The sequence below is a fragment of the Equus asinus genome, chromosome X (assembly GCF_041296235.1).
Source record: "Equus asinus isolate D_3611 breed Donkey chromosome X, EquAss-T2T_v2, whole genome shotgun sequence".
In the NCBI taxonomy this organism is placed as follows: Eukaryota; Metazoa; Chordata; class Mammalia; order Perissodactyla; family Equidae; genus Equus; species Equus asinus.
This window is the reverse complement of record NC_091820.1, coordinates 98,692,492-98,714,487: the sequence shown is the minus strand read 5'-3', so window position 1 is coordinate 98,714,487 and position 21,996 is coordinate 98,692,492. Positions and strand designations below refer to the sequence as shown.

General features: G+C 39.3%; 1 protein-coding gene across 1 annotated transcript in view; it reads right to left on the bottom strand.

Annotated features, from left to right (window-relative positions):
* IL1RAPL2 (interleukin 1 receptor accessory protein like 2) overlaps positions 1–21,996 on the bottom strand; it is a 968,427-nt gene that overhangs the window by 462,238 nt on the left and 484,193 nt on the right. Inside the window, exon 3 of the mRNA XM_070502759.1 lies at positions 14,399–14,672. Coding sequence (XP_070358860.1) covers positions 14,399–14,672 — 274 coding nt within the window. The remainder of the gene's footprint in view (positions 1–14,398; positions 14,673–21,996) is intronic.

Genomic DNA, 21,996 nt, shown 5'->3' with positions numbered 1-21,996 from the left:
AAAATGAAGTAGGGTAGGAGCAGTAAGATAGAGGGCTTTTGCTTCTTTATATACTTCTGTGTTGTGAAAGCAAAATAATTAAATGTTCACAAATATACAAAAAGGAAAAGGAAGTTAATTTACTGACTTGGCTAGGTTTGGAAAGGCCACCTCTTCCTCTATGACAAAGGAGGGGAGAGCAGAGACTGATCTGTGTTACAAGGGGGTGGGAAGACAAGAGGGCTCCTGCCTGTTTGTCCCTTAGACAAAGCACCTGAGAGTGAATGAGGACAGCAGGTCTGGGTAGGGCTGTGGGCTTTTGGGCAATGGCAGATTTAGGAATAACTGGGGGTGGAGAGTCAGGGAGGGGAAGGAAAGGCTCATCAAGCTGCACAGAGGACTCCATTGTCCATTGGGATAGGGTTCAACTGAAAGAAAGCCAAAGGGTAAAGCAGTGGGAGCCTAGGAGGGGGCACTGGAAAGGAAGGGAGTGGTTCCAGGAGGGGTACCAAACACAGATCTCTGTGTTACAACTTGTTTTCATAATATTCTCTTCAGTAAAAGATTCAGTCTGTTTGTTTGGTTTGGGGTTTTATGTTTGGTAGGACTAAGGAGAGATATTGACATTTTCATGAATGCATGTGGTATACCCATTTTAAAAGTTTTTCTCTGTAAGTCCAGAGGAAAGGATTTAATAAACTAAAATTAATTCCACTTCGGTCACTAAATATCCTCAACAAATCCAACTGAGGTGATCTGACTTGGCCTTTGAGCCCTTGAGCTAGCATGCTTAGTGAGATGGGCAGCTAAAGAGATTTTGTTGTTGTTAGTGCCCTCAAATTGAGTCAGAATCCCAACTCCAGGCTCCAGGACCCTGTGGACAGCAGAGCTGAGCCCTGTCCACTCTTTTTGCACCATCCTCTCACCTTCCAGCACTCTATCAGACAACGCTCTGCTGCTATTCATAGGGTTTCCATGGCCAATATTTTCAGAACTGGGTGGCCAGGTCTCTCATCCTAGTCTACCTTAGCCTGGAAGCTCCACCGAATCCTGTCCACCATGAGCGACCCTGCTGCTATTTGAAATACCAGTGGCATTGCTTTCAGCATCACAACAACAGGCAGCCTCCACAGTATGACAACAGACAGACAACAGATGGTGGTGTGGTTCCCTGACCAGGAAATGAACCCGGGTTGTGGTGGTGAGAGCACTGAATCTTAACCACTAGACCACCAGGTCTGGCTGAACAAGACAGCTTTAAAAACAATGTCGTTTGAAGAAGATCCAGCTTTAATGGGCAAGGGAAGGAGACGGAAATTTCACAGGGGCCAATGTCTTAGTCAAAACTGGTGATTTTTTTTTACCTCTAGAGAAACGATAGTGATCCTCTCTGGGCTTGCTATTTGAGATAATGGCAAGCAAAGTAGTTAAAGGGAATGACCTATCCACATGCTGGGAAATCAAACTTGGCTCCACCTGTTTCTAAAATAATGGAAAGTAAAAATAGGCCATATTTTATTTAGAAACAACAATGCTTTTACATCCTTGCTTTCTGTCACATGGGATTAAAGTGAAAAGTTTGCCAGAGTGTTTGTACAAAGACATTACCTAATAGGAAACTTCCCTAAATGTCTTAAAAATCAGAATTTTCTGCGACTTTGCACACTGCTGTAAAATACTGATTTTCCCAGCATCATTCTTTGCACTGTCATCTCATAATAATTGTCTTCCTGCTATCTATTTCTGTTTCTATTGGTAAAACTTATTAGAAAACGAAAAGGTTCATGTGGCCAAATTAAAAACCTCCAGATGCTAGTGACCAGAGGGTTCCAGCCAGTAAGCTGCAACCAACATGTATGGAAAGTCTGCTCTATGTGTGTGTAAAGTGTGCTAGGGGGTCATCCAGGGGTATGGTTTAGTTCCAGTTAAAAAAGAGGGGACAAAAGGAGAGAGCAAAAGAGATGAATGCACATATGAAACATGGCCAAACCACTTTTACTTATGGGGAGTCAGAGGAAGGTATTGGAAGGGAGCAGGGTTATGGTGCTGAAAAATAAAAAATGTATGTGGCATCTCTCTAACCAGGTAAGTGTATATTGCCTTAGTATTAAATAACATGATCTGGTCTGGAAATGAGTGTGTGTAGATTAGTGTTAACCCAGGTCTTGTTTTAACGAGATCAAGGCCTTGGGGTGGAACTACACGTCACCCTCCTACTCAGCTTTTCTCTTTCATAGTCATAGATACAAAGTGTACCCGCCAAACCTTAACCAGCTATCATGCCAAGGTGGATCCCTCTTCAGTGGTGAGAGAGTAGGGATGGCTCTGTGTGAATTCATCGCTACCGCTGAGAAAAAACGTTGGAGTGCATGTTCTGACTGACAGTGCTGAGCTCAGCAGCATTTCCTTTCATTAATTAGGGTAGAGTCATAGGAGGGAATTTACCCTTTTTAAACATACATTTTCTCTATGGAAATATCATCTGCTAAAAATGTGCCTTGTTATCTGACTGCAAGTTAAGATGCTCATTAGTTGTATCTTGTAGCTTCTTTTCTAAGAATTGGACAATGTCTTAAATATATCTGAAACCTCCATAAAACAAGGGTTATTTATTGTTAGGTTCATATTCAGAAAAAAGGCCTTGATGAACCCAAGTTCCAGCCAAACCGACCATCCTGTTTTTCCCTGTGTACAACCCATGTTTTACTGCCTTCCTGCCCTTGGACATTGTTCCATCTGCCTGGGAAGGCCTCTACTATCGCCACCTGCTTAGCTCCTCAAGCACCATCTCAAACATCACTGATTCTGTAAGCTGAAAGCTATTTTCCTTACTCTCTATTGCTACTTTATCTCTATTTTTCTTATAGCATTTTCACTTTCTCTCATGTGTGATAGGATAAAAGTCATTCATTTAGTGTTGGCAGCTGTTCCCTTCTCCCCACCCCCTAAAAATAATCCTCTTTTTGGCTGTATGGGTCTCGCCAAATCCAGCAACTTGTATGCAGATTCTTGGTATGTCAGATCAGTTCCTGGTCTTTTATTGTGCAGAATAGGTGTAATGGGCAGAAAGAGCTGAAAAATTATAAGGAGCAATGCTAGTTTAAATTACATTGCAAAGGGGAGCAAGAGCTTCTTGTAAGGAAAAAACAAGCAAGAGAGGATTGAAAAAGAGGAAAAATTTGCAGAGGATGCATTCCAGAGTGAGTTATTTAGTTAGGAATGAGAATGAGGAGTGATAAGAGAGGTTTCTGGGCAGCTGCAGTGTCTAAGAGATAGCGTGAAAGTAATGTGAAAAGATAATTTTTATTTCATTTGATTTTTTTTGATGAGGAAGATTGGCCCTGAGCTAACATCTGTTGCCAATTTTCCTCTATTTTATGTGGGATGCCACCACAGCATGGCTTGATGAGTGGTACTAAGTCTGTGCCCAGGATCTGAACCTGCGAACCCTGGGCCACCGAAGCAGAGCATGCAAACTTAACTACTATGCCACTGGGCTGGCCTCCGAAAAGATAATTTTAAATGTTGCTGGGGGTTACAAATTGGCGCCCCCCCCTTGATGTTTTTGAAAGGCCCACAGTAAAGACTTAAATATTCAAACTTTTAAAATTATGTTTAGTTACTGGACTGTTTCCTAGGGTACAATTCTATGCTGAACCAGACGAGATCCTGTCTTTTACTTGAGTATACTTGTGTGACTGTAATTTGTATACATGTCCCAAATCATCTTTTAATCTGTTAGAAAGCAGGAGCCCTGTCATTCACTTTGGCCTTTTTGGTACCTTCACAGAATAGGTGCTCAATAAATATTTGTTTGGTGACTAATAGATACCTGACACTTGAAATGATATTGGCTGAAAAAATATCCCTTTTATTAAAAAGAAACAAAAACAAAAACAAAAAAACTGTAGTTAGGAAGGAACGCACCCTCATTTTTCTGACACTATGAAATATTTCACCTTTAGGGTGAAGGAAGGAAGCAGTTTCATACAATGAGTTCTTGAAAAACATAATCATACATTTATGACACCTGATCATATTCATTCTAGCACTTTGTCATATACTGATGTATATACTTCTCTGATTGATTCATCATCAATCTTATATCGTAGACGTTTGAGAGTCAGAGTAAACAGACAAAAAGAGTCAGTTAAGGATATACTTCCCGCAAGGTTTCTCCATCTCTTTTCTTTGGTAAAAAACAACTTTTAAGTACTTGTGCAGAATATTTGGCAATTGACAAATGATCACAAAGTGTTTCAAACTTTGAAAGACAAGTAGTCTAGTTTTATCTCTGGAAATTCCTGCTTTAACTTGACCCTCACTTATGAACTTAGAATCTCTATTGCCCTGTCCTCTGTTGCCCATTTTCAATCAGTAGAATTCCATCCTCATCACCAGACAATATTGTACACTGTGGAAACTGAAAACAGAATCACAGAACTTTATACGGGCAGGAATGAACCATATCTCCTTTGTTGTGATATACAGATACCTATGAAGAACAGTAAAAATAGGGAATAAAAGAAGAGACAGTAGAGAAAGATTATGTGTGTGAACTGGATAGACCTGAGTCCAAGTCTCAGGTCCACCATTTACTAGCCACGTTTCACTGAGCGAGTTCTTTAACCTCTCTGAGTATCAGTTTTATCATCTTCAATAATATGACCTACCTCATAGGGTTATTGAGGATGATCACAGTGTCAGCCATATAACAAGGGCTAAAAAATCATAGCTAGTAATAATAGTGGTAGTGTTAGTAAAAGTAGAAATAAGAGATAATGCGTTGAGTGCTTACTCTATGTCAGCATTGGTGCTAAGTGCTTGTCAGCATTCCCTGAGGTAGACACTATTATCTTTGCTCCTCTCTAAGTCTTCTCTCTCTCAGTTAATAGCACCATGATTCACACTGTTGCTTAAGTCAAAAACAGGAGTCATCCTTTATTCAACTCTTTCTCCCATTTCTCACATCCAGTGCATCAGTATGTCCTGTCAGCTCATCCTTCAATACATATCTAGAATCCATTCACTCCTCCCCATCTCCATAACTACCACCTGAATCCAAGCTTACCATCACGTATCTCCTCAACTAAAATAATTGCTTTCCAACTTGGTCTTCTTGCTTGTCTCCCTACAATCCATTCTCATCAGGGCAGCCAGTAATCTTTTCACAGGGAAATCTGATCATGTCACTCCTCAGCTTAAAATACAACGCTCTACTTTTGCCTCTGATTGCTAATAAGAATAAGCTTCTTATCCTGGCCCACAATATGCAACAGGATCTGGCCTCTGATTGCCTCTCCAGCTTCATTCAGTGCCATTTTCCCTCAGCTCACTGTATTTTATCCAGACTGTCCTTCTTTAGCTTACTTGAATATAACAAGCCTGCTCTTGTTTTCATGACCTTTGCACTTGCTGTTCACTCTGACTGGAACACTGTTCCCGTAGATCGTGACAAGGCTTGTTCCTTCCTGTCATGCCGGTCTCAGCTTATAAGTCCCTTTCTCTTGGGGGCCCTTCTTTACCAGCCAACCAAAAATGGCCTCCCAGTCACTCCTGTAATATGACCCTTTTTTATTCTCACCATAAGCATTATCCAATGTAGTCTTGTGACTGTATTTGTTATTTGTATGTTTACCCCATTTTAGAAGATTAAGTTTCAGGAGAGTGGGAATTTTAATCTGTCTTGTTCAATGCTATATACCAAACACCTAAAGCCAGCATTCAAAATATCTTAAGTTGAATAAACAAATGAACCTTCATTTTCTAGGTGAGGAAAGCAAGACACATATCACACAGCTATAATATACCATCACTCCCTAGGTTAACGTTGGAGTCAGAACCTAGTAATTCAGAGTTTGGAAATGGTCGTCCACTAGTTGAATCCAAGAAGGGACTTTTATGGGAGGGGAGCCCAGACAACTAAAAATTGGGGAAATTTCACATAAATATTCGGATTTCAATTTTTTCTTTAAAAATCAGGATATCTGGCAATATTGGGGCTATATTTCCATATGGTAACAATGATTTGGTCTGTCATGTGGCTGCCTGACCTTAACTGAGACATAGCTCATTCATTCATGCAATAATTATTTATTGAGCATCTACTATGTGCCATACACTGTTCTAGGCTCTTGAGATATATCAGTAAACAAACAAACCAAAAAACCCCAAAGATCCCTGTCCTTAAGGAACTTACATTTTAGCATGAGGAGATGGAAAATAAACAATAAATATGATAAATCAGTAAAGTGTATATATCACAAAAGGTGATAATTACTATAGATAAAGGAAAATTAAGAGTGAGGTAAGAAGTATCAGGAGTACAGAGGATGGGGACTGAGTGGAAGACAATCTTAAAATTATAAATAAGATAGTTAAGGAAGACCCACTAATAAGGTTAGAATAGAGGAAATTGTGCACTTGAAGGAAATGAGGGAATTAGTCATATGGATATAGGAGAGGAAAGCATTCCAGACAGAAGGAACAGCCAGTGCAAAGACCCTAAGGCTGGAGTATACCTGTCATGTTTGAGAAACAGCAAGCAGGTCAGAGCGGCTAGAACAGAGTGAGCAACGGAGAGAAGAATGGGAAAATAGTAAGTTAGAGAGGTACCAGAGTCTAGATCACATCAGGCCTTTTGATCCCTAGTAAGGACTTAGCTTTTATTCCAAATGAAATGGGAAGCCATTGGAAGGTCCTGAGCAGAACAGAGACATATATGACTTATGTTTTTAAAAAATCACTCAGACTACCATATTCAGTTTAGATTGAGGGGAGACGTGGTAAAGCAGAGAAATCAATTAGGAGTTTATTGCAACAATAGAGATAAGAGATGATGTCCTGGACCAGGGTGGTAGCAGTGGTATGGAAGCCACAGCCCGTGCAATCCCCAAAATTTGAGAGAGTTAAGACCCTGTGGGATAACCCCGTGATCAGTGGGAGATGGGAGCTGAGAGATAAATTCTTGCCCATTTCTCATCCTGAATCAACCATCTTGAAATATCGTCCCTCCTCCCTTGCCTCACTTCCCTTTTCCTTCACTCTTATTTCCCTAGGATTACACTCTCCAATACACATTAGCTTTTACTACAAGGTTTGTTTTCTAGGAACTCATGGTAAGGCAAGAGGAAGATCAAGAGTTCAGTTTTGGACATACAGGTTTTGACACCAAGTGGAGATGCTAAAAAGTCTGTTGGATAAAAGAATGCATTTTGGGAGAGAGATCCGGGCTTGGAAGGTATACATTTTGGAGTTATCAGTGTACAGATGGCATATAAAACTATAAGACTATATAAACAGATTACGGAACGAGTGACTGTGAATAGAGATGAAAAAAAAATAAGGACCAAGCCACAGGGCCCTCTAACATTAAGAGGTCATGTCTTCCTCTAGGAGAGTGTGATTCTTTGGAAGTTAAGTAAAGAACACATATCAAAAAGATGGAGGAGATCAACTGCGCCAAATGCACAAATCAAGTAAAAGGAGGAGTGACAATTGACCTGACCACTGGATTTAGCATTGTTGAGGTCATTGGAAACTTTGATAAGAGCAATTTTGATGGAGTAGTGAAAGTAAAATTCTGATTGGAATTTGTTTAATAAAGAATTAGTGGAGATGAGCTCAAGACTGTGAGTGCAGACAATAGTTTCTTTGACATAGTTTTGCTGCAAACAGGAGCAAGGAAATAGGGGGAGTGGCTGGCAGGGGAAGTAGAGTCAAGAGGACTTTTTTAGATGGTGTAAATATTGACCTATGTGTATACTGATGGAAAGGATCCGGTAGAAATAGAAAATTCCATGATACAGGAAAGAGATGAGAAAATTGCTCAGGTGATATCCTTGAGTAGGCAAATAGGGATGGGACCTAGTGCACAAGTGATTGGCCTTACATAGGAACAGCAAGGCCAGTCCATCAATGGTAACAGACTTGAAGGCAGAGTAGGTAGGTACAAATGCCAATAGGCAGGTAGATGTAGTGGAATTTCTCTCCTAATTGTTTCAATTTTTTTCAGTGAAATGGGAAGCAAGAGGAGGAGATATTAGAGTCTTGAGGAGAGCAGACAATGTGAAATAGTCATCTAGGCGGACAGGAGACTGAATGGACCAAGAATATACACTAAGACTACTTGGCATCATTAAGGGTCCATTGGAGGTTCATGATGATGAATTTAAAATGAGACCAGTCAATTATATATTGTCATTCAGTCAAGTTCAGCTGCAAGGATACTAGTATAATCATAGATGTAGAGTTAGGTTTAAACAGTGTTATTGTTTTCACAAGTGAGTAAGATGAAGGGAGAAAGGGTTAAAGGGAATCGAGAGTTTATATATGGGAGTGATTACAATGATTGATCATGGAATTTAAACTGTGCTAGGTGAGAAGAGAGAAAGGGACCCTGAAAAAATTGTGGGATCAATGAGCTGGGTTGGGTCAATTAATTATTGGAATTGGTACATAGAAAGAGTGAGCTAGAGGTGGTGGCAAGAACAGAATACATGAAAATGAGATTATGGTAAGGATTGCTACAGCTTCCAACACTCCAGAATGCTTCAGATCGCCTGCCAGAATCATTACATTCCTTCTTGGACCCTGAAAAGATTTTGAATTTGCCACTCCTGCAACAGGTTAAAACCTTGATATGAGCAAAATAACCATAAAACAGAAAGGCATTGAATTTGTGTAATGATACAAGGGATGAACTAAATATAGATAGATAGATAGATAGATAGATATATAGATGAATAACTGTTAAATAGCTCATCAATAATTATTTGAAATCAATTCCTATTTTATGATGATCAGTTATAACCCCTTAATTAATACAGAGCTGGTAATCTTGCTGACTAAACTGTAAACATAGGCTTCCTGCCAATAAACAAACTGAATGGAGTTGAAATTCCATAGGTATTGTACAATAGAATGGTTACATTTCTAAGTATTACATAGCTAATGTACAACAGTATGGTTATATTTCTAAACATTGCAGCACATCTAATTCACTTAAATGAAAATAAATTACAATTGACACTACTTTGCTATTTGTTACCAATAATTTTGTCAACAAGTAAATTACCAAATTTTGGAGGTCAAAAACACAGTATTTTCAGGTTGTATATGTGTTCCTTTATGCACAATTGCTACAAAAAATAAGTAAATCAGGGAGTCCCGTTTATAGCCAAAAATAGCTAGAAAAAAAATAACTAATTGCATCACACTTTAGCCTATACAGGCCAGAGAAGTCATTGCCACTGTCTCAAGACCCTGCTGTACAATCTTGATCTTTTCTGAGGTCAATTAATTGTATAAGATCCAGGTTCTCATTTTTCCTACAAAAAAAACTATCTACTTTCCTAGAAATTGCTAGCCAGGCAACCAACTCGTTGACAATTAACTTTTCAAGGATCAATACTTAAGTCAAAATTGAACTATGAGAAATGTTCACTGTTCTTGCAAATCTCTTAGTAACCATGGTGGGGAGTAGGGCAGGAGGGTGGAAGGTGATAAAAGCTATTTTTTAGTGTCTTAGGTAGACTCTTCTTTTTAAATGCACAGGTTTTCTTGCAATACAGCATAAAGTAAATCCCCTGGTACATGTTCAATGAACGTTTGTTGACTGAAATAGAAAACTTGTTTAATATATGGCACACAGGCACTTTTAGGTCATGATCATTTAAGGGTCATTAAAATCAGGCAAAATTACTGTAACTTACATTTCTTTTTCTTTTTTATCTTGGAACATTTCAAACATACTCAAAAATAAAAAGAATATAATGAACCCTCATGTACTCATTGTACAGATTTAATAATTAGCAACATGCGACATTTCTTGTTTCAAATATCTCCACCCTCCCTCAACTCTTCTGGTGATGTTTTGTTAGTGTAATAATAAGGCAAATGTGAGGAACAGCAAGGCAAATGTCCTACCTCAGAGCTGGATAAATGCAATAAGGAACCATTTAGAAACAGTTTGTGAAGCATTCAGACTTTAAGAACCTCATTTATTGCAGTGATTATTAAAGAACAAAATAGTTGGGGCTGGCCCCGTGGCCGAGTGGTTAAGTTCGCGCGCTCCGCTGCAGACGGCCCAGTGTTTCGTCAGTTCGAATCCTGGGCGCGGACATGGCACTGCTCATCAGACCACGCTGAGGCAGCGTCCCACATGCCACAACTAGAAGAACCCACAACGAAGAATACACAACTATGTACCGGGGGGCTTTGGGGAGAAAAAGGAAAAAATAAAATCTTTAAAAAAAAAAAAAGAACAAAATAGTTGGATTGTGTTCCCATTTAAAAAGGGTGTTCCTTGTTCTGTTTACTTCATTGGAGAGGTAAATGGGCATGATAGTTTTGAACCTGTAACTGGTTCTCTGCACCTGGCCATTGTTAGCCCCAAATACACAGGTTTCTACAGATGTTCAATGATATTTAATCATTCTTTTCAATATCTGTAAATTCACTTCAGGATTATATGAATACATCTATCTTTATCCACAGCTTAAGTCACCCCTTGATCCAAGTTATTGAGAAAGTGATATGTGGGGTTTTGTCAAATAAGATTACTCTCATCATTTTTATCCTACTAAGGTGCCTCCACTGAAAACATTTGGGTGGGAAAGGGGGCAACAGTAATTCTTAGACTGGCACTGCCTCGCAAAATATGACTCACTTCTCCACTATTCCTCTATTACTAACCCACTGACATGCTGAGAAATTCAACTAATTGCTCTTGAGACTGGCCAAAGAAAAACATAAAAATGAGTAATTGGCTACCGAAAGGTCACAAACAGTAAACTTTTCTTGCTATGATTCAAATAGGTGGAGAATATTACTAAATATTTCATATCCGCGTTTTTAAACACACTGAAATCAATAGAGTAATTTTAATGAGGTCAATAAAGCATTAAAAAATAATCCATAATTACCTTAAAACGGTATCAGATTGAGGATTTAGGTGAAAATAGACATTGCCAATTTCAGTCTTTTTCACTATAAATATCACCCTTTGGCAATGGCATAAAATCACCTATACGGACTGAATTTCTCACTTGCCACATATTTGGAGCTAGTGGCCGCTACTAGATCTGAAATATGTTTATTATTCATAGTCAAATGCTAGCTACTTCATTTATGTCATCCTGGAAGAGATTTCTATATGTCTGAGTTGACAAAAGACTCTTGCTTCCTTTAGAACAGTGGTTCCCAAACTTTCCTTACCAAGGCACACATGAGGGATAATACTGACAATTTTACCCACCTCTATCAGTCCCAATCACTCCCTAAGACCTGCTGCATGAATAAAAGAGGTCACCAGTTATGCCAGAATCTGAGTCTCTGCACAGCAGAATACCATCCCTTTCGCTTCTACTGATCTAGATGTGAGTTGAGAACCACTGACTTAGATGATATCTACAATAAATACAAATAAGGTCAATCTGACAGGTACTTGAAAGAAAGGGCCACCTATAGGAAAAGATTTCAGGGCCATTGGGAAATCCCACTTGTACGTGAAATAAACAAAGCTTTGTTTAAATGCAAATAGTCTGTCAGCTGAGAGAGGCTAGAAGCAATAACAACCCAGTAGTGTGCCTAGCACCCAAATCTTGGTTTCTAATACCATTCTCCATGAAAGGGAATCAAGGCTCTTTGGGAAAATGGCTGATTCTAGGACTGGGGGCAAGAAATATACAAGATAATCCTGGAACATCTTATAGTGCTGGAATATAAGGAAATACAAAAAAAAAAAAAAATCCCCCAATAATGAGGTTATGTCAAAGGGACAGATGTATCAACTGAAAGAGCTTCCAATGGACAAAGGTGGAAGAATTTGAGCCAGAAAACAAATATCCAAGCCAGAACATAAATATCCAAGTCCATATTGATATAAATAAATGGGAGAGAAGAGGCAAATATCCTATGCAGAAGAATTCCAAATAATTTTATGTAGATACTCCGCCCTTAATGAGGTGGAGCATAACTCCCCACTCCTTAAATATGGGCTATGAATAGCTACTTTCTTCCAAAGAGGATAGTGTGAAAAGCGAGGAAAAAAAAGAGTAAGTTTACAGTGGAGGAAGACACACACTACCTCGAGCCAGGTGATCAAGGTCAATATCAAGAGTCATAGGGCATGTGATGTGATGAGAATAGTATTTCACCTCTGTGATCTTCCTCCGAAAAATACATTACCCCAATATAACCATGAAACAATTATCAGATAAGTCCCAATTGAGGGACATTCTTCAAAATATCTGAAAAGCACTATTCAAACTGTCAAGGTCTTCAGAAACAAGGAAAGTCTGAGAAACCACCACAGCCAATAGGAGACTAAGGAGATATGACAACTACATGCAGTGTGGTATCCCAGATGGACTCCTGGAACAGAAAAGGGGCATTAAAGAAGATCTGAGGAAACATGAATAAAGTATGGACTTCAGTTAATAATAATGTACCATTATTGGTTCATTAATTGTAACAGGTGTACCATAGTCATGTAAGATGTTAATAATAAGAGAAAATGGGTGTAGGGCATACAGGAACTTTCTGTACCATCTTCGCAATAATTCTGTAAATCTAAAACTGTTCTAAAATTTAAAAGTTTATTTACAAGAAAATAGAGGGCTTTTATTACAGCACTTTTTGTAGGGACAAAAAAACTGGAAACAAAGTATACGCACTTTAATAGGGAAATGACTGACTAAAATGTGGTATCATAGACTCTCAAGCAACACAAGAGTATTATAGACTTAAAAGGATGAGTGAGCTCTTTATCAATTGACTTGGAAATATTTCCACTATGTATTTTTACTAAGAAAAGAAAATGCAGAGAAACACATAACTCCCTTTTTATTTCGTAAAACAATGAGGAGAAAATTCCCATGTACATATGTTTGTATAATGAAAAGAGTAAGGAGAAGGTATGCAAGGATTATCAACATTAACATACCCAATTATTAACATTGCTCAGAGTAGGGGAATGGGGCTAGAGGAGGAGAGGTAGCAGGACTCGGGACAAAAGCAGGGCAGGGGAAGTAAGCAATAATTAATTCAATAATTCATTACAAGGATAGCACATGTATATAGTGAGCTGATGCCTTGCAAATAAAATTTTAAATTTACAAATGCAAAAAGCAAACATAAAAAGCAAATGGAGTAGGGGGAGGAAAAGAGATCTATTTTAGATTGGCAGGATTCAATGAGCATGGGGATGGAGAGGGGGTAGGCAGGGAAAGAGCAGCAGCACGCTAAAGAATACAGCGTCAGTCACTGAAGCTGAATTACACTCACTCTTCAATTTTGCCAAGAGCTGCCCAAGTAGGTGAAAATATTGACTATCAGGAAGAGTGTGATCAGAATGATTGCTATTTCTGCCAGTATCCTGGGGTTTTTGCCCACCACAAAGAGACTAAACTCACCATTTGCTTCCCCAAAACTCCCCCCCACACACATATAACAGTGATCCGAGAAGGTTATTTATACATCACCTCTTCTCCTGGCCTTTTGAACAATAAGGCCTCACCAGGGGCTTCCATGTGTTTTTGACAAAGAGGTGACATAACTTTGGCATCAGACAAAGTCCACAGGAGACAAAAATAGGTAGGGTCTGCGTTTCCAAGAAGGTATAATCAAATAATAGAATGCAGGTCCCGGTGAGCAAGGTCAGAGGGTCCCAAAATGGCAGAGTTGAAAAGTGCTTTAAAGGTCATCTCAGCTATTTACTTCAATACCTAATGCAGTCTTTATCTGAAATTCTAGATCCTAGCACTGGGGTGGCGTGGGAAATAAGGACATATAGTGAAATCCCTGTGGATAAAGCAGACGCTTTTCACTGTAAAATTCTTGCAAACAGGAATTGTATCTGTGAATTCTTCCCAGTATAGTACCTAGGAACTCAGGATGACCATGTGTTTACAGTGCTCCATGTTGAATATTTGCAGACGGTGGACTCAAACTCACAATGCAAATTCTATGGAGAATTTCACCAGTAGCTCATTTGCTAAGAGATCTCCCAGCAGCATTTGAAGCTATTTTCCATCAACAAGAAAGGAGAGACCTTGGCCTCAATGATACTTCAGGTCATTTTCATGGTCAGATAACAAGATCCTTGAGCCAACGCAAAAACAACTGTTAATATAAGACCCTGGGGCAAGGACGGAGTTGCAGAAAAAGTAAATCATAAAATTTTCTAATTTAAATGAGCACATACAGAAAATGGGAGTCCCATTTTATGAAAATTTGATAAGAATTTGCTATGTAGTTCCAATAAATAATTAGAATTGAATTTACTGGAGCTCCACATGCACTGCAACTTTTCAAGGACACATCCACTGTACAACATGAGGCACACCTGCACACACTCCAGTCCCAATCAAAAGACTACCAACTGTGGTATTGAGCAATATTTTCACACAGCACTTACCTTAAAACACAAGTGTAGAATCCGCTGTCTTGTGCCTCAGCTGAGTGAAACCATATTGAATCTTCCTCTTTGCTCATCCTGACTTCGGAAAAGATGATGGGCTCTTCCAAATCACCTTTGTTTTTGTACCACATAAGCCTGAGTCCAGTGCTCTGAGCCATGCTATAGTTGGTGCGAATATAACTGTAGAAAAGGGCACATTTCACTCGGACTGGTTCACCTGCCAAAGCCATGTACGTCTTGAGATCCACTGACCAGTCAATGCAGCCATCCACTGAAAGAAAATCAGATTGGGCATGAGATGCAGTGAGCATTGTTGCTAATAATGGTAAAAGCAGCAATCACTCCCCACACGTACTGAGGACTTACTACGAGCCAGGCACTGCATGAAGCGCTTTACAGAAATTACCTCATTCAATCTTCACAGCGATCCTATGAGATAGACCAGTATGCCCCTTAGACCTAGGCAGGCAGGATCCCTGTTCTCGCCCTGTGCCTTTGGGGTATTTCCAATCCTCTACAGTAATCTGCTTGAGGTTGACTTAATCCTCTAAGATTCTCCAGCATGTGTGCCTATGTGGTTGTCCTGGGACCCCACGACCAGGTCTCAATTCCAGCAGAGCAGCCTGGCAAGTAGATCACGCCTGCTAGCCATGTGGTATTTGCTTCACAGGATTTTGGAAGATTGGACTGCTGGAATGACACTGACATGCTGATTTGAGGTGACTCAAGTGGTTTATATAGACAGGGGCCCCACAAAACAAATACTTCCACAGGACTCCTGTACAGCCTAGGAGCAGCCCTGAGATTGACACTATTATTCTATTTTGCAGACAAGAAAACTGAGACTCAGAGAAGTTCAGTGACTTTGCCCAAGGTCACACAGCTAATAAGTGGTGGAAAACCAGTCTCTGATTCCAAAGACTGTTCTTACCCCCTACCCTATACTGCTTCTGCCTATAATTGGGGCAGGAAGCATTGTGTTAGGTATGTGCCTTTGAGAAAGTAAATGCCTGAGTTGGAAGCAGTGGGCACCTACAGTGATTATTTGCCATTATCTACATGCCAGTTTCCATGGTATGACCTATTAATAGCAGATATTTAATCACAGTTCGATTTCTTTTTATGCCCTTAGGCTCCTTTGCTGCTCAGCTGGTGTGTGCTCGTGGGAATATATTATATGAATGTCAGGTTTAATCAAATAATATTAGGTGGGTAAATCTACCATTAAAGAAAGACATATACAGTAAATTCCCTCTTTTCTGGAAGGGCTGGAAATGAGACACTGTGGCTAATTTAATATGCTAGTCAATACAATTAGCCTAGATAGTCTACCTCTAATTGCTAATTTTCAAAGAATTCCATCAAATTATGCTACATCCCTTTATATTACTTGATTACCCTTTATAAAATAATCCTTTCATAAACTGTATAAACACTGCCATTTTAAAATTATATCTTTCACTTATAATTTTGTAAACTCATCTGCTTCCTTTTTTAGATGTTGAAAACTCTGTAACCCTGTGTGTTTATCTTTTAACCTCAGTTGACAGGAAGCTCAGAGTTAAATGCAGTGCTCAAGCATAGTAACTACCTTACCTCAGGATTTTGCTTTCTCTATAGAAGGGTTTCTTGACCTGGGGTTCAAGGACACCTGGGGGGAGGGTGCCTGGATAGACTTCAAGGTTGTTGGCAAAACCTTGTGTCATTTTGGATAGTTATGCTTTTCTGGGGAGACATTCCACAGCTCTTTATCAGATCTTCAAAGGGGTCTATGGGCCAACAGAGATCAGAACTCTGTAGTTTTTGATCTCTCTTTGTGACTTCATTTTTCACTGCCCTGCTGCATATGAGTTTTTGTTATAGGCTTCCTCAAATTCTCTTATAGTATGTGAGTATTCATTAGAAATAAATCAATATTAAATAAATATCTCATTCTAAATTTACACTGAAGGGCATTTGAACTTTCTTTGAGGATTCAGAGGGGACGAGATTCATCGCTCTGGATTTTGATGACAGCTGTGAACTGCTGAAGCCAAGAAGGTACAACTGGATGGAACTAAATATGTACTGATCACTAGCTATCTTTTGGGGGGATTTTTTATTCACTCCCTGGTATCGGCTGTTTATCTGTCATTTGTCACTCTCATAACTGTCAAGAACAGAGAGGGAAAAATCTGCATTAGTTGAACTTTCTGGGTCATAGTAAATTACTGATGATATATCTCTGGATTAAATACAATTTTAATATTTATTTTTTACCATCTTTAAATGAATTTTATATTATTCCTTTATATGGATTATCTGTGATACTGTTCCCTTGCATCAACACAACTGAGAAGTAACAATATAAATGTTTTTTAGAAAATATATATTTTCTTATAGCTTTATTTTGAAAGTTGATTAATACAAACAAAGAAAACATGGAGATAAATTAAAAAGCAAACTCTTTAATATTCTAATTTTTGTTTTCCCCAACTCTAAGATGCACAGTAAGTGTTTTTTAATTAACAAATTTGTCTCGGCAAAGTAGCTTTAAACATCTGTAGTTACCTATTTGATAGAAAAAAAACTTTTGGGATTTTTTTCCACCTGCTCTCTAAATCCCTTTAGTTAGCTCCTCTAAACGATCTGTTGCATAATCTACACCTTGACAGTGTTAACACGCTGGTTTGGCCCATTAGTGACAGGACATGGTTGGTATTGAAGATAATCAAAATATCTGCTTCTGAGACACAACAATCACGCTCAAAGGCAGTTGAAGGCATTTAACTACCATTACAACTAGCTTTGTCACACAGACCTTGAGAGTATACTGAGAATTCATTTTCTTTTAAGTACTACCTGTGCAAAATGTATTTGATTTAATAGATTTATGGTTCTTTTTCTTCTTTTTCCTTGCTTTAGGCAGCAGAGAGGGAGTATTTAGTTATAAGATAGTCAAGAGGCAGAGAACAGATATGCAATAATGGGAACAACAATTTCCAAATATTATCCCCTTTATTCTTTTCCTGCAGTATTCACAATACAAGGTTCCAATATAAGTTATATCAAAAGACTTGAGGGAATTTTCCCAAAAAGTAGATAAAGGGCATGATACCAGAGAACCCTGAAGGCCCACTTGCCACCAAATATCTTCCCATACTGAACTTCCATCAGTGGAAATCCATTCCCAAGAGTTAAGGCATTGTAGCCTTTTATCTAGAGAGTATTGGACCACTACTCGATTCCAACAACGTGGTATGGTTTATTTTTACTGGATTGCTATTCTTAGGAAAACAAATGGACACTGAGGCAAGAGGGGATGGAATAGGATATAGTAAATTTATTTTTTGATTTTGGACTAGTGAAGTAACTAGGAGGGACATCGTGAGGTGAGAGGCCTGGAAAGTCAGGTGGTGGGAAAGCCCTAAGGGATTGCAACCTTGAGGTTAGGAGAAAAGGACCAAAAGGTGTGAGAGGGTCACAAAAAGGCAGGAAGAGGACAAAGGTCACATACAACTCAGTTAGCCAAGTGTCAATCCAGGAATCAAAGAGGGTGCCAGCAGAAGTCACCAGTGCAAGTCTCATTTCTGTCATGAGAAGGAGTTTGCAATAACATGCCACACTTTCAGAGCACCTTGCATGTTGATGCTCCATACGTATTTGGCAAATAGCTGAATGAACAGATCAGTGATGCAGCTTACAAGAGTGCAGGCTATGGTCACCTTGGGGACATAGTGGAACACAGAGGAAGCCAACTTGTGAGCTTGACCTCATCAGCACAGGCCTTTAATCTACAAAGCCATCCAGCCCTATTCTGCTCACAACTCCAGTCGCACCTGTTGAAGTCGGCCCCCAATGGGGCTCCTGTGAAAAGTGGTTTCTGGACAGATTGGCTTTTCCCACAGGTGGTTTGATAACAGGGTTTCACTGAACAGCCACAAGTGTAAATAGAGGCACTGCAGGAAGAAAAATGCTTTTCCCAAAAATACAGCAAAATTCTGCAGTCAGATTGAAGCTTACTACAGAGCAAACTCATAGAAAGTATAAGTGAGTGCACGCCTGTCCTCTGCTTCACAATCACTCAGCATGGTTATAAATATTCCTGTCATGCCATTAGAAAATACCTCCTATTTCTAAATGATCCATTCTCTGTTCACTCTTGAGTCTTATGAATAGCAATTCAAGTATTTAAAAGAACAATTGTGTTTCTTTAGATTCTCATCTCTACTCCCTTGATTTAGATTTCTGTAAAGCTCACAACGTTATTACTCTTGGTTTAGTCTTGTTGGCAGAAATGCTTTAATATCTGAGCTCTCCAAAACAATTATAATGGAGCAAAGGAAGCCACTTCTTTAAAATCCAGATCTCTATGTTAATCATTTTCATTCCGATCTGCAAAACAAATGTACGCAAAGGGAATTTGACATGAAGATGGAAAAAAAGGAATGTACGAAGCATATAAAGGGTCATGTCAGTATCCATGTAATTTATTTTACCAAGAGGAGACTCCTAGGGGTAAGACTAACACGGTCCCCTGGAAAGTGCTGTGGGTGACCAAAGCAAACCTATTTAGCCTCCTTATAGATAAGCCTCGTTGGCTTCCTCCACAATACAACCAGGAGAGCAAATCCTGCCACACCTACCTGCTATGAAAACAAATCCCAGAGAAAAGTTTATAAATCCCTAAAAGAGGATAAGATGTTATTATCAACAACAACGATTATATTATTTTTTTTTAAAAAAGAATATTGCATGCAATAAAATTAGACTCTAATGGCTACGTACATTACAATTTTTATTGGGAGATAGGATATATAGCTATGTATAGAATTGTCAGTTCAGGAGTTTTGCCCCAAATTGGCAATCCCTTTAGGTAAAATGGCTAATTAGCACATGAAAAAATATGCAAGCTCCAGATATCCTGATGATGTTCATTACAACTTAAGTCCTTTGCCTGGGATGTACATTTGACTCTAGTTTATTATGCGTTTGTGATAAATAAATTCATTTGTGAAACCAGATGTTTTCTTGCAACTATGTCAACTATATCCCATTCATTTTCACAGCCAGCTCTCCTTTTTGTGAATCAACAGGGCAGTTGCTGGGGGCAATTCACTAAATTACCACTAGAGGGCGGGCTGTCCAAGTTTTTGTGTAGCTCTTAAGTTTTCCCCACCTAACCTCTAAAACTAAAGATTTGCTATCTGCCAACAGCTGGGTGCTGGGGAGGAATCACTGCACACCTCTGAGGATGCACCATTGTGGGTGATAGAGGGAGCCAAAAGTTGAGCATGCAGCTGAGCTCTTTCTCAAACTGGCTAACCAGGTTAGACACACAACAGGTGGATGACAGCACAGAAAGGTGTGACAATATCAGCCACTGGCATTCATTGAGCCCTTAGTACAGAACAGCTAGGCACTGTGAGAGGTGCTTTGCATATATTTTTCTCATTTCATCATCATGTCAACGCTGGGAGGTAGGGACTCTTGTTATTCCCATTTTGCTGAAAAGAAAAGCAAAGCTCAGAGAATTTAAGTGACTTGTTTAAGGTCACTCAGGTTGTGGTGACAGAGTTCAGACTCCGACGCAGATGAGTTGGATTCCAGAACCAATGTTCTTAATCACTGTGTGCTCTTTATACTGATTCCTATACTCCTCCTCCCAGCTCACGAGCCATTACAGTATTAAAATGTGCTTGGCACTATTCACATTGTCATATGTATTCTAAAGAGCAAATGCCTGTCCAATAGATTAGACCTTTCCAGCTAAGTGATAAAATAGCCTCAAACAATAACCATTGCGGGAATCGGAGCCATCAAATAATGTATGCCAATTATTTTATCTATCACACACACTATTTACAGAGTAATAAATTATTAATAATTTGTGTACTTCATTTAACCTTTGAAGATCAAAACCTTGGATAAATTTTATCTGATCCGTATTGATTTATTTAAAAGTAAATATTTAGGGATGATCACCCAATTCCTAACATTATAATCTAGGAATAGATTTGTGTGCTTATCTTAACTTTTGTACTTATGTATTACTAAATACAATGTTATTCTCCTTATTTTAATATTTTAATGTGGTAGTTGAATATCTTCTATTTCTCTCTCATCTCTCCTTCCAACACACAGGCAAGTTTCTTTTTGTTTATACTCAGCCCAGTGGATGCTATCTGCCTCAAATGGGCAGCCCTCAAGCACAAAGAAGTCAGCCTCTCCAAGAAGTGAGTGGCCTGTGCCCCTGCTGCTGGACCTTCACCCCCAGCCTGGAAATATGGACAGAGCTGTTTCGTCATTTTTTAAATAAAGTTATGTGGGTGGGAAAAAATTTGATTTTTAAATCTCATCTGTGCATCAGTATCCATCAATAGATAGAATATCCCCCACTCTAGCTCTTTAAATATAATGAATGATTATTGCTTCAGGTTTTAAGAAGCATTTCTGCATTTTTTATGAATTGGATTATATGCTTTCCTTTCACACTTTCACCCCCTACTATTCATCAATGGGAAAGTTCTGCCTAAATGAAGTCCTTCATCTCATTTCAACCTAGTTATTATGCTTAATAATGGGCTGGCAACCATCTTCATTTCCCTTTCATTACAGGATCTCTGCTATGCTTTGTCAAGATCATTCCTTCGATCTTTAACCGACAAATGAGCCTCAATTACGTTCGGGAGGTGAAGCCACATGAGGCATTACAACCAACTCCTCAACTCCTGATTACTTGAAGGCTGATGAGCCTCCTTGGGAATTAGCCACTAACCAGGAGCTCTTCTCAGATGTACTGATATTAATTTGAAAGATGCGGCAGCAGATATGCCTATGGGAGACAGGATATCAGCACTGCCCGCCAACCTCTCCAGCAGGCTTTCTGCTGCTCCCTAAAATCCAGGATGCTTGGCAGTGAGCTTATTTCCCAGGCCAAATCTCCTCCGCCTCCTATGTTCACAGGCATCCAAGCCAAAAACTTCGGGAGTCATCCCTGAATCTTGCATTTCCCTTCCCACTGACCTCCTCCTGCTCCTCCCATAAGACACTGAAGCTTATCATTTCTGAAAAGTTACTCCAAATCTTCCCCTGCTCTCCATCCTCATAGATAAAAAAGTCCAAACCCTTCTCATATTTTGCTTGGACTGTTGCAATATCCTTCTAAATGATCTTCCAAACTTCCCAATCCAATCTGTTCTTTAAACTGCCAACAAAGTGATCTTTCTGAAGTATATGACCATGTCCCTTTACTGCTCAAAACCTACAGTGGCTCCCAGTATGCAATTCCCTAAGCCTAGCTTTCCTGGCCCACCTGGGACTGCCTGTCTTTTCTACCCCCAGCCACAATTCTCCACACATCCTACACTTGAGTCAATGCTCACCATTCCCTGAATATGCCATTCCCTTTTCTGCCTTTGCTCTTCTGGTTCTTTCCACTAGAATACTCTTTGCCTCTGTGCCTACCTGTTGAGATCCAACCCATCCTCCAAGACCCAGCTTCAAATGCCACTTCTTCTGTGAAACTGCACTTCACTGCCCCATGTCAATTCTTTCCTCTAGCATGCTCTCACCATGTGTTTATCTATACATCTCCTTCTGGGTTAGATGGGTGT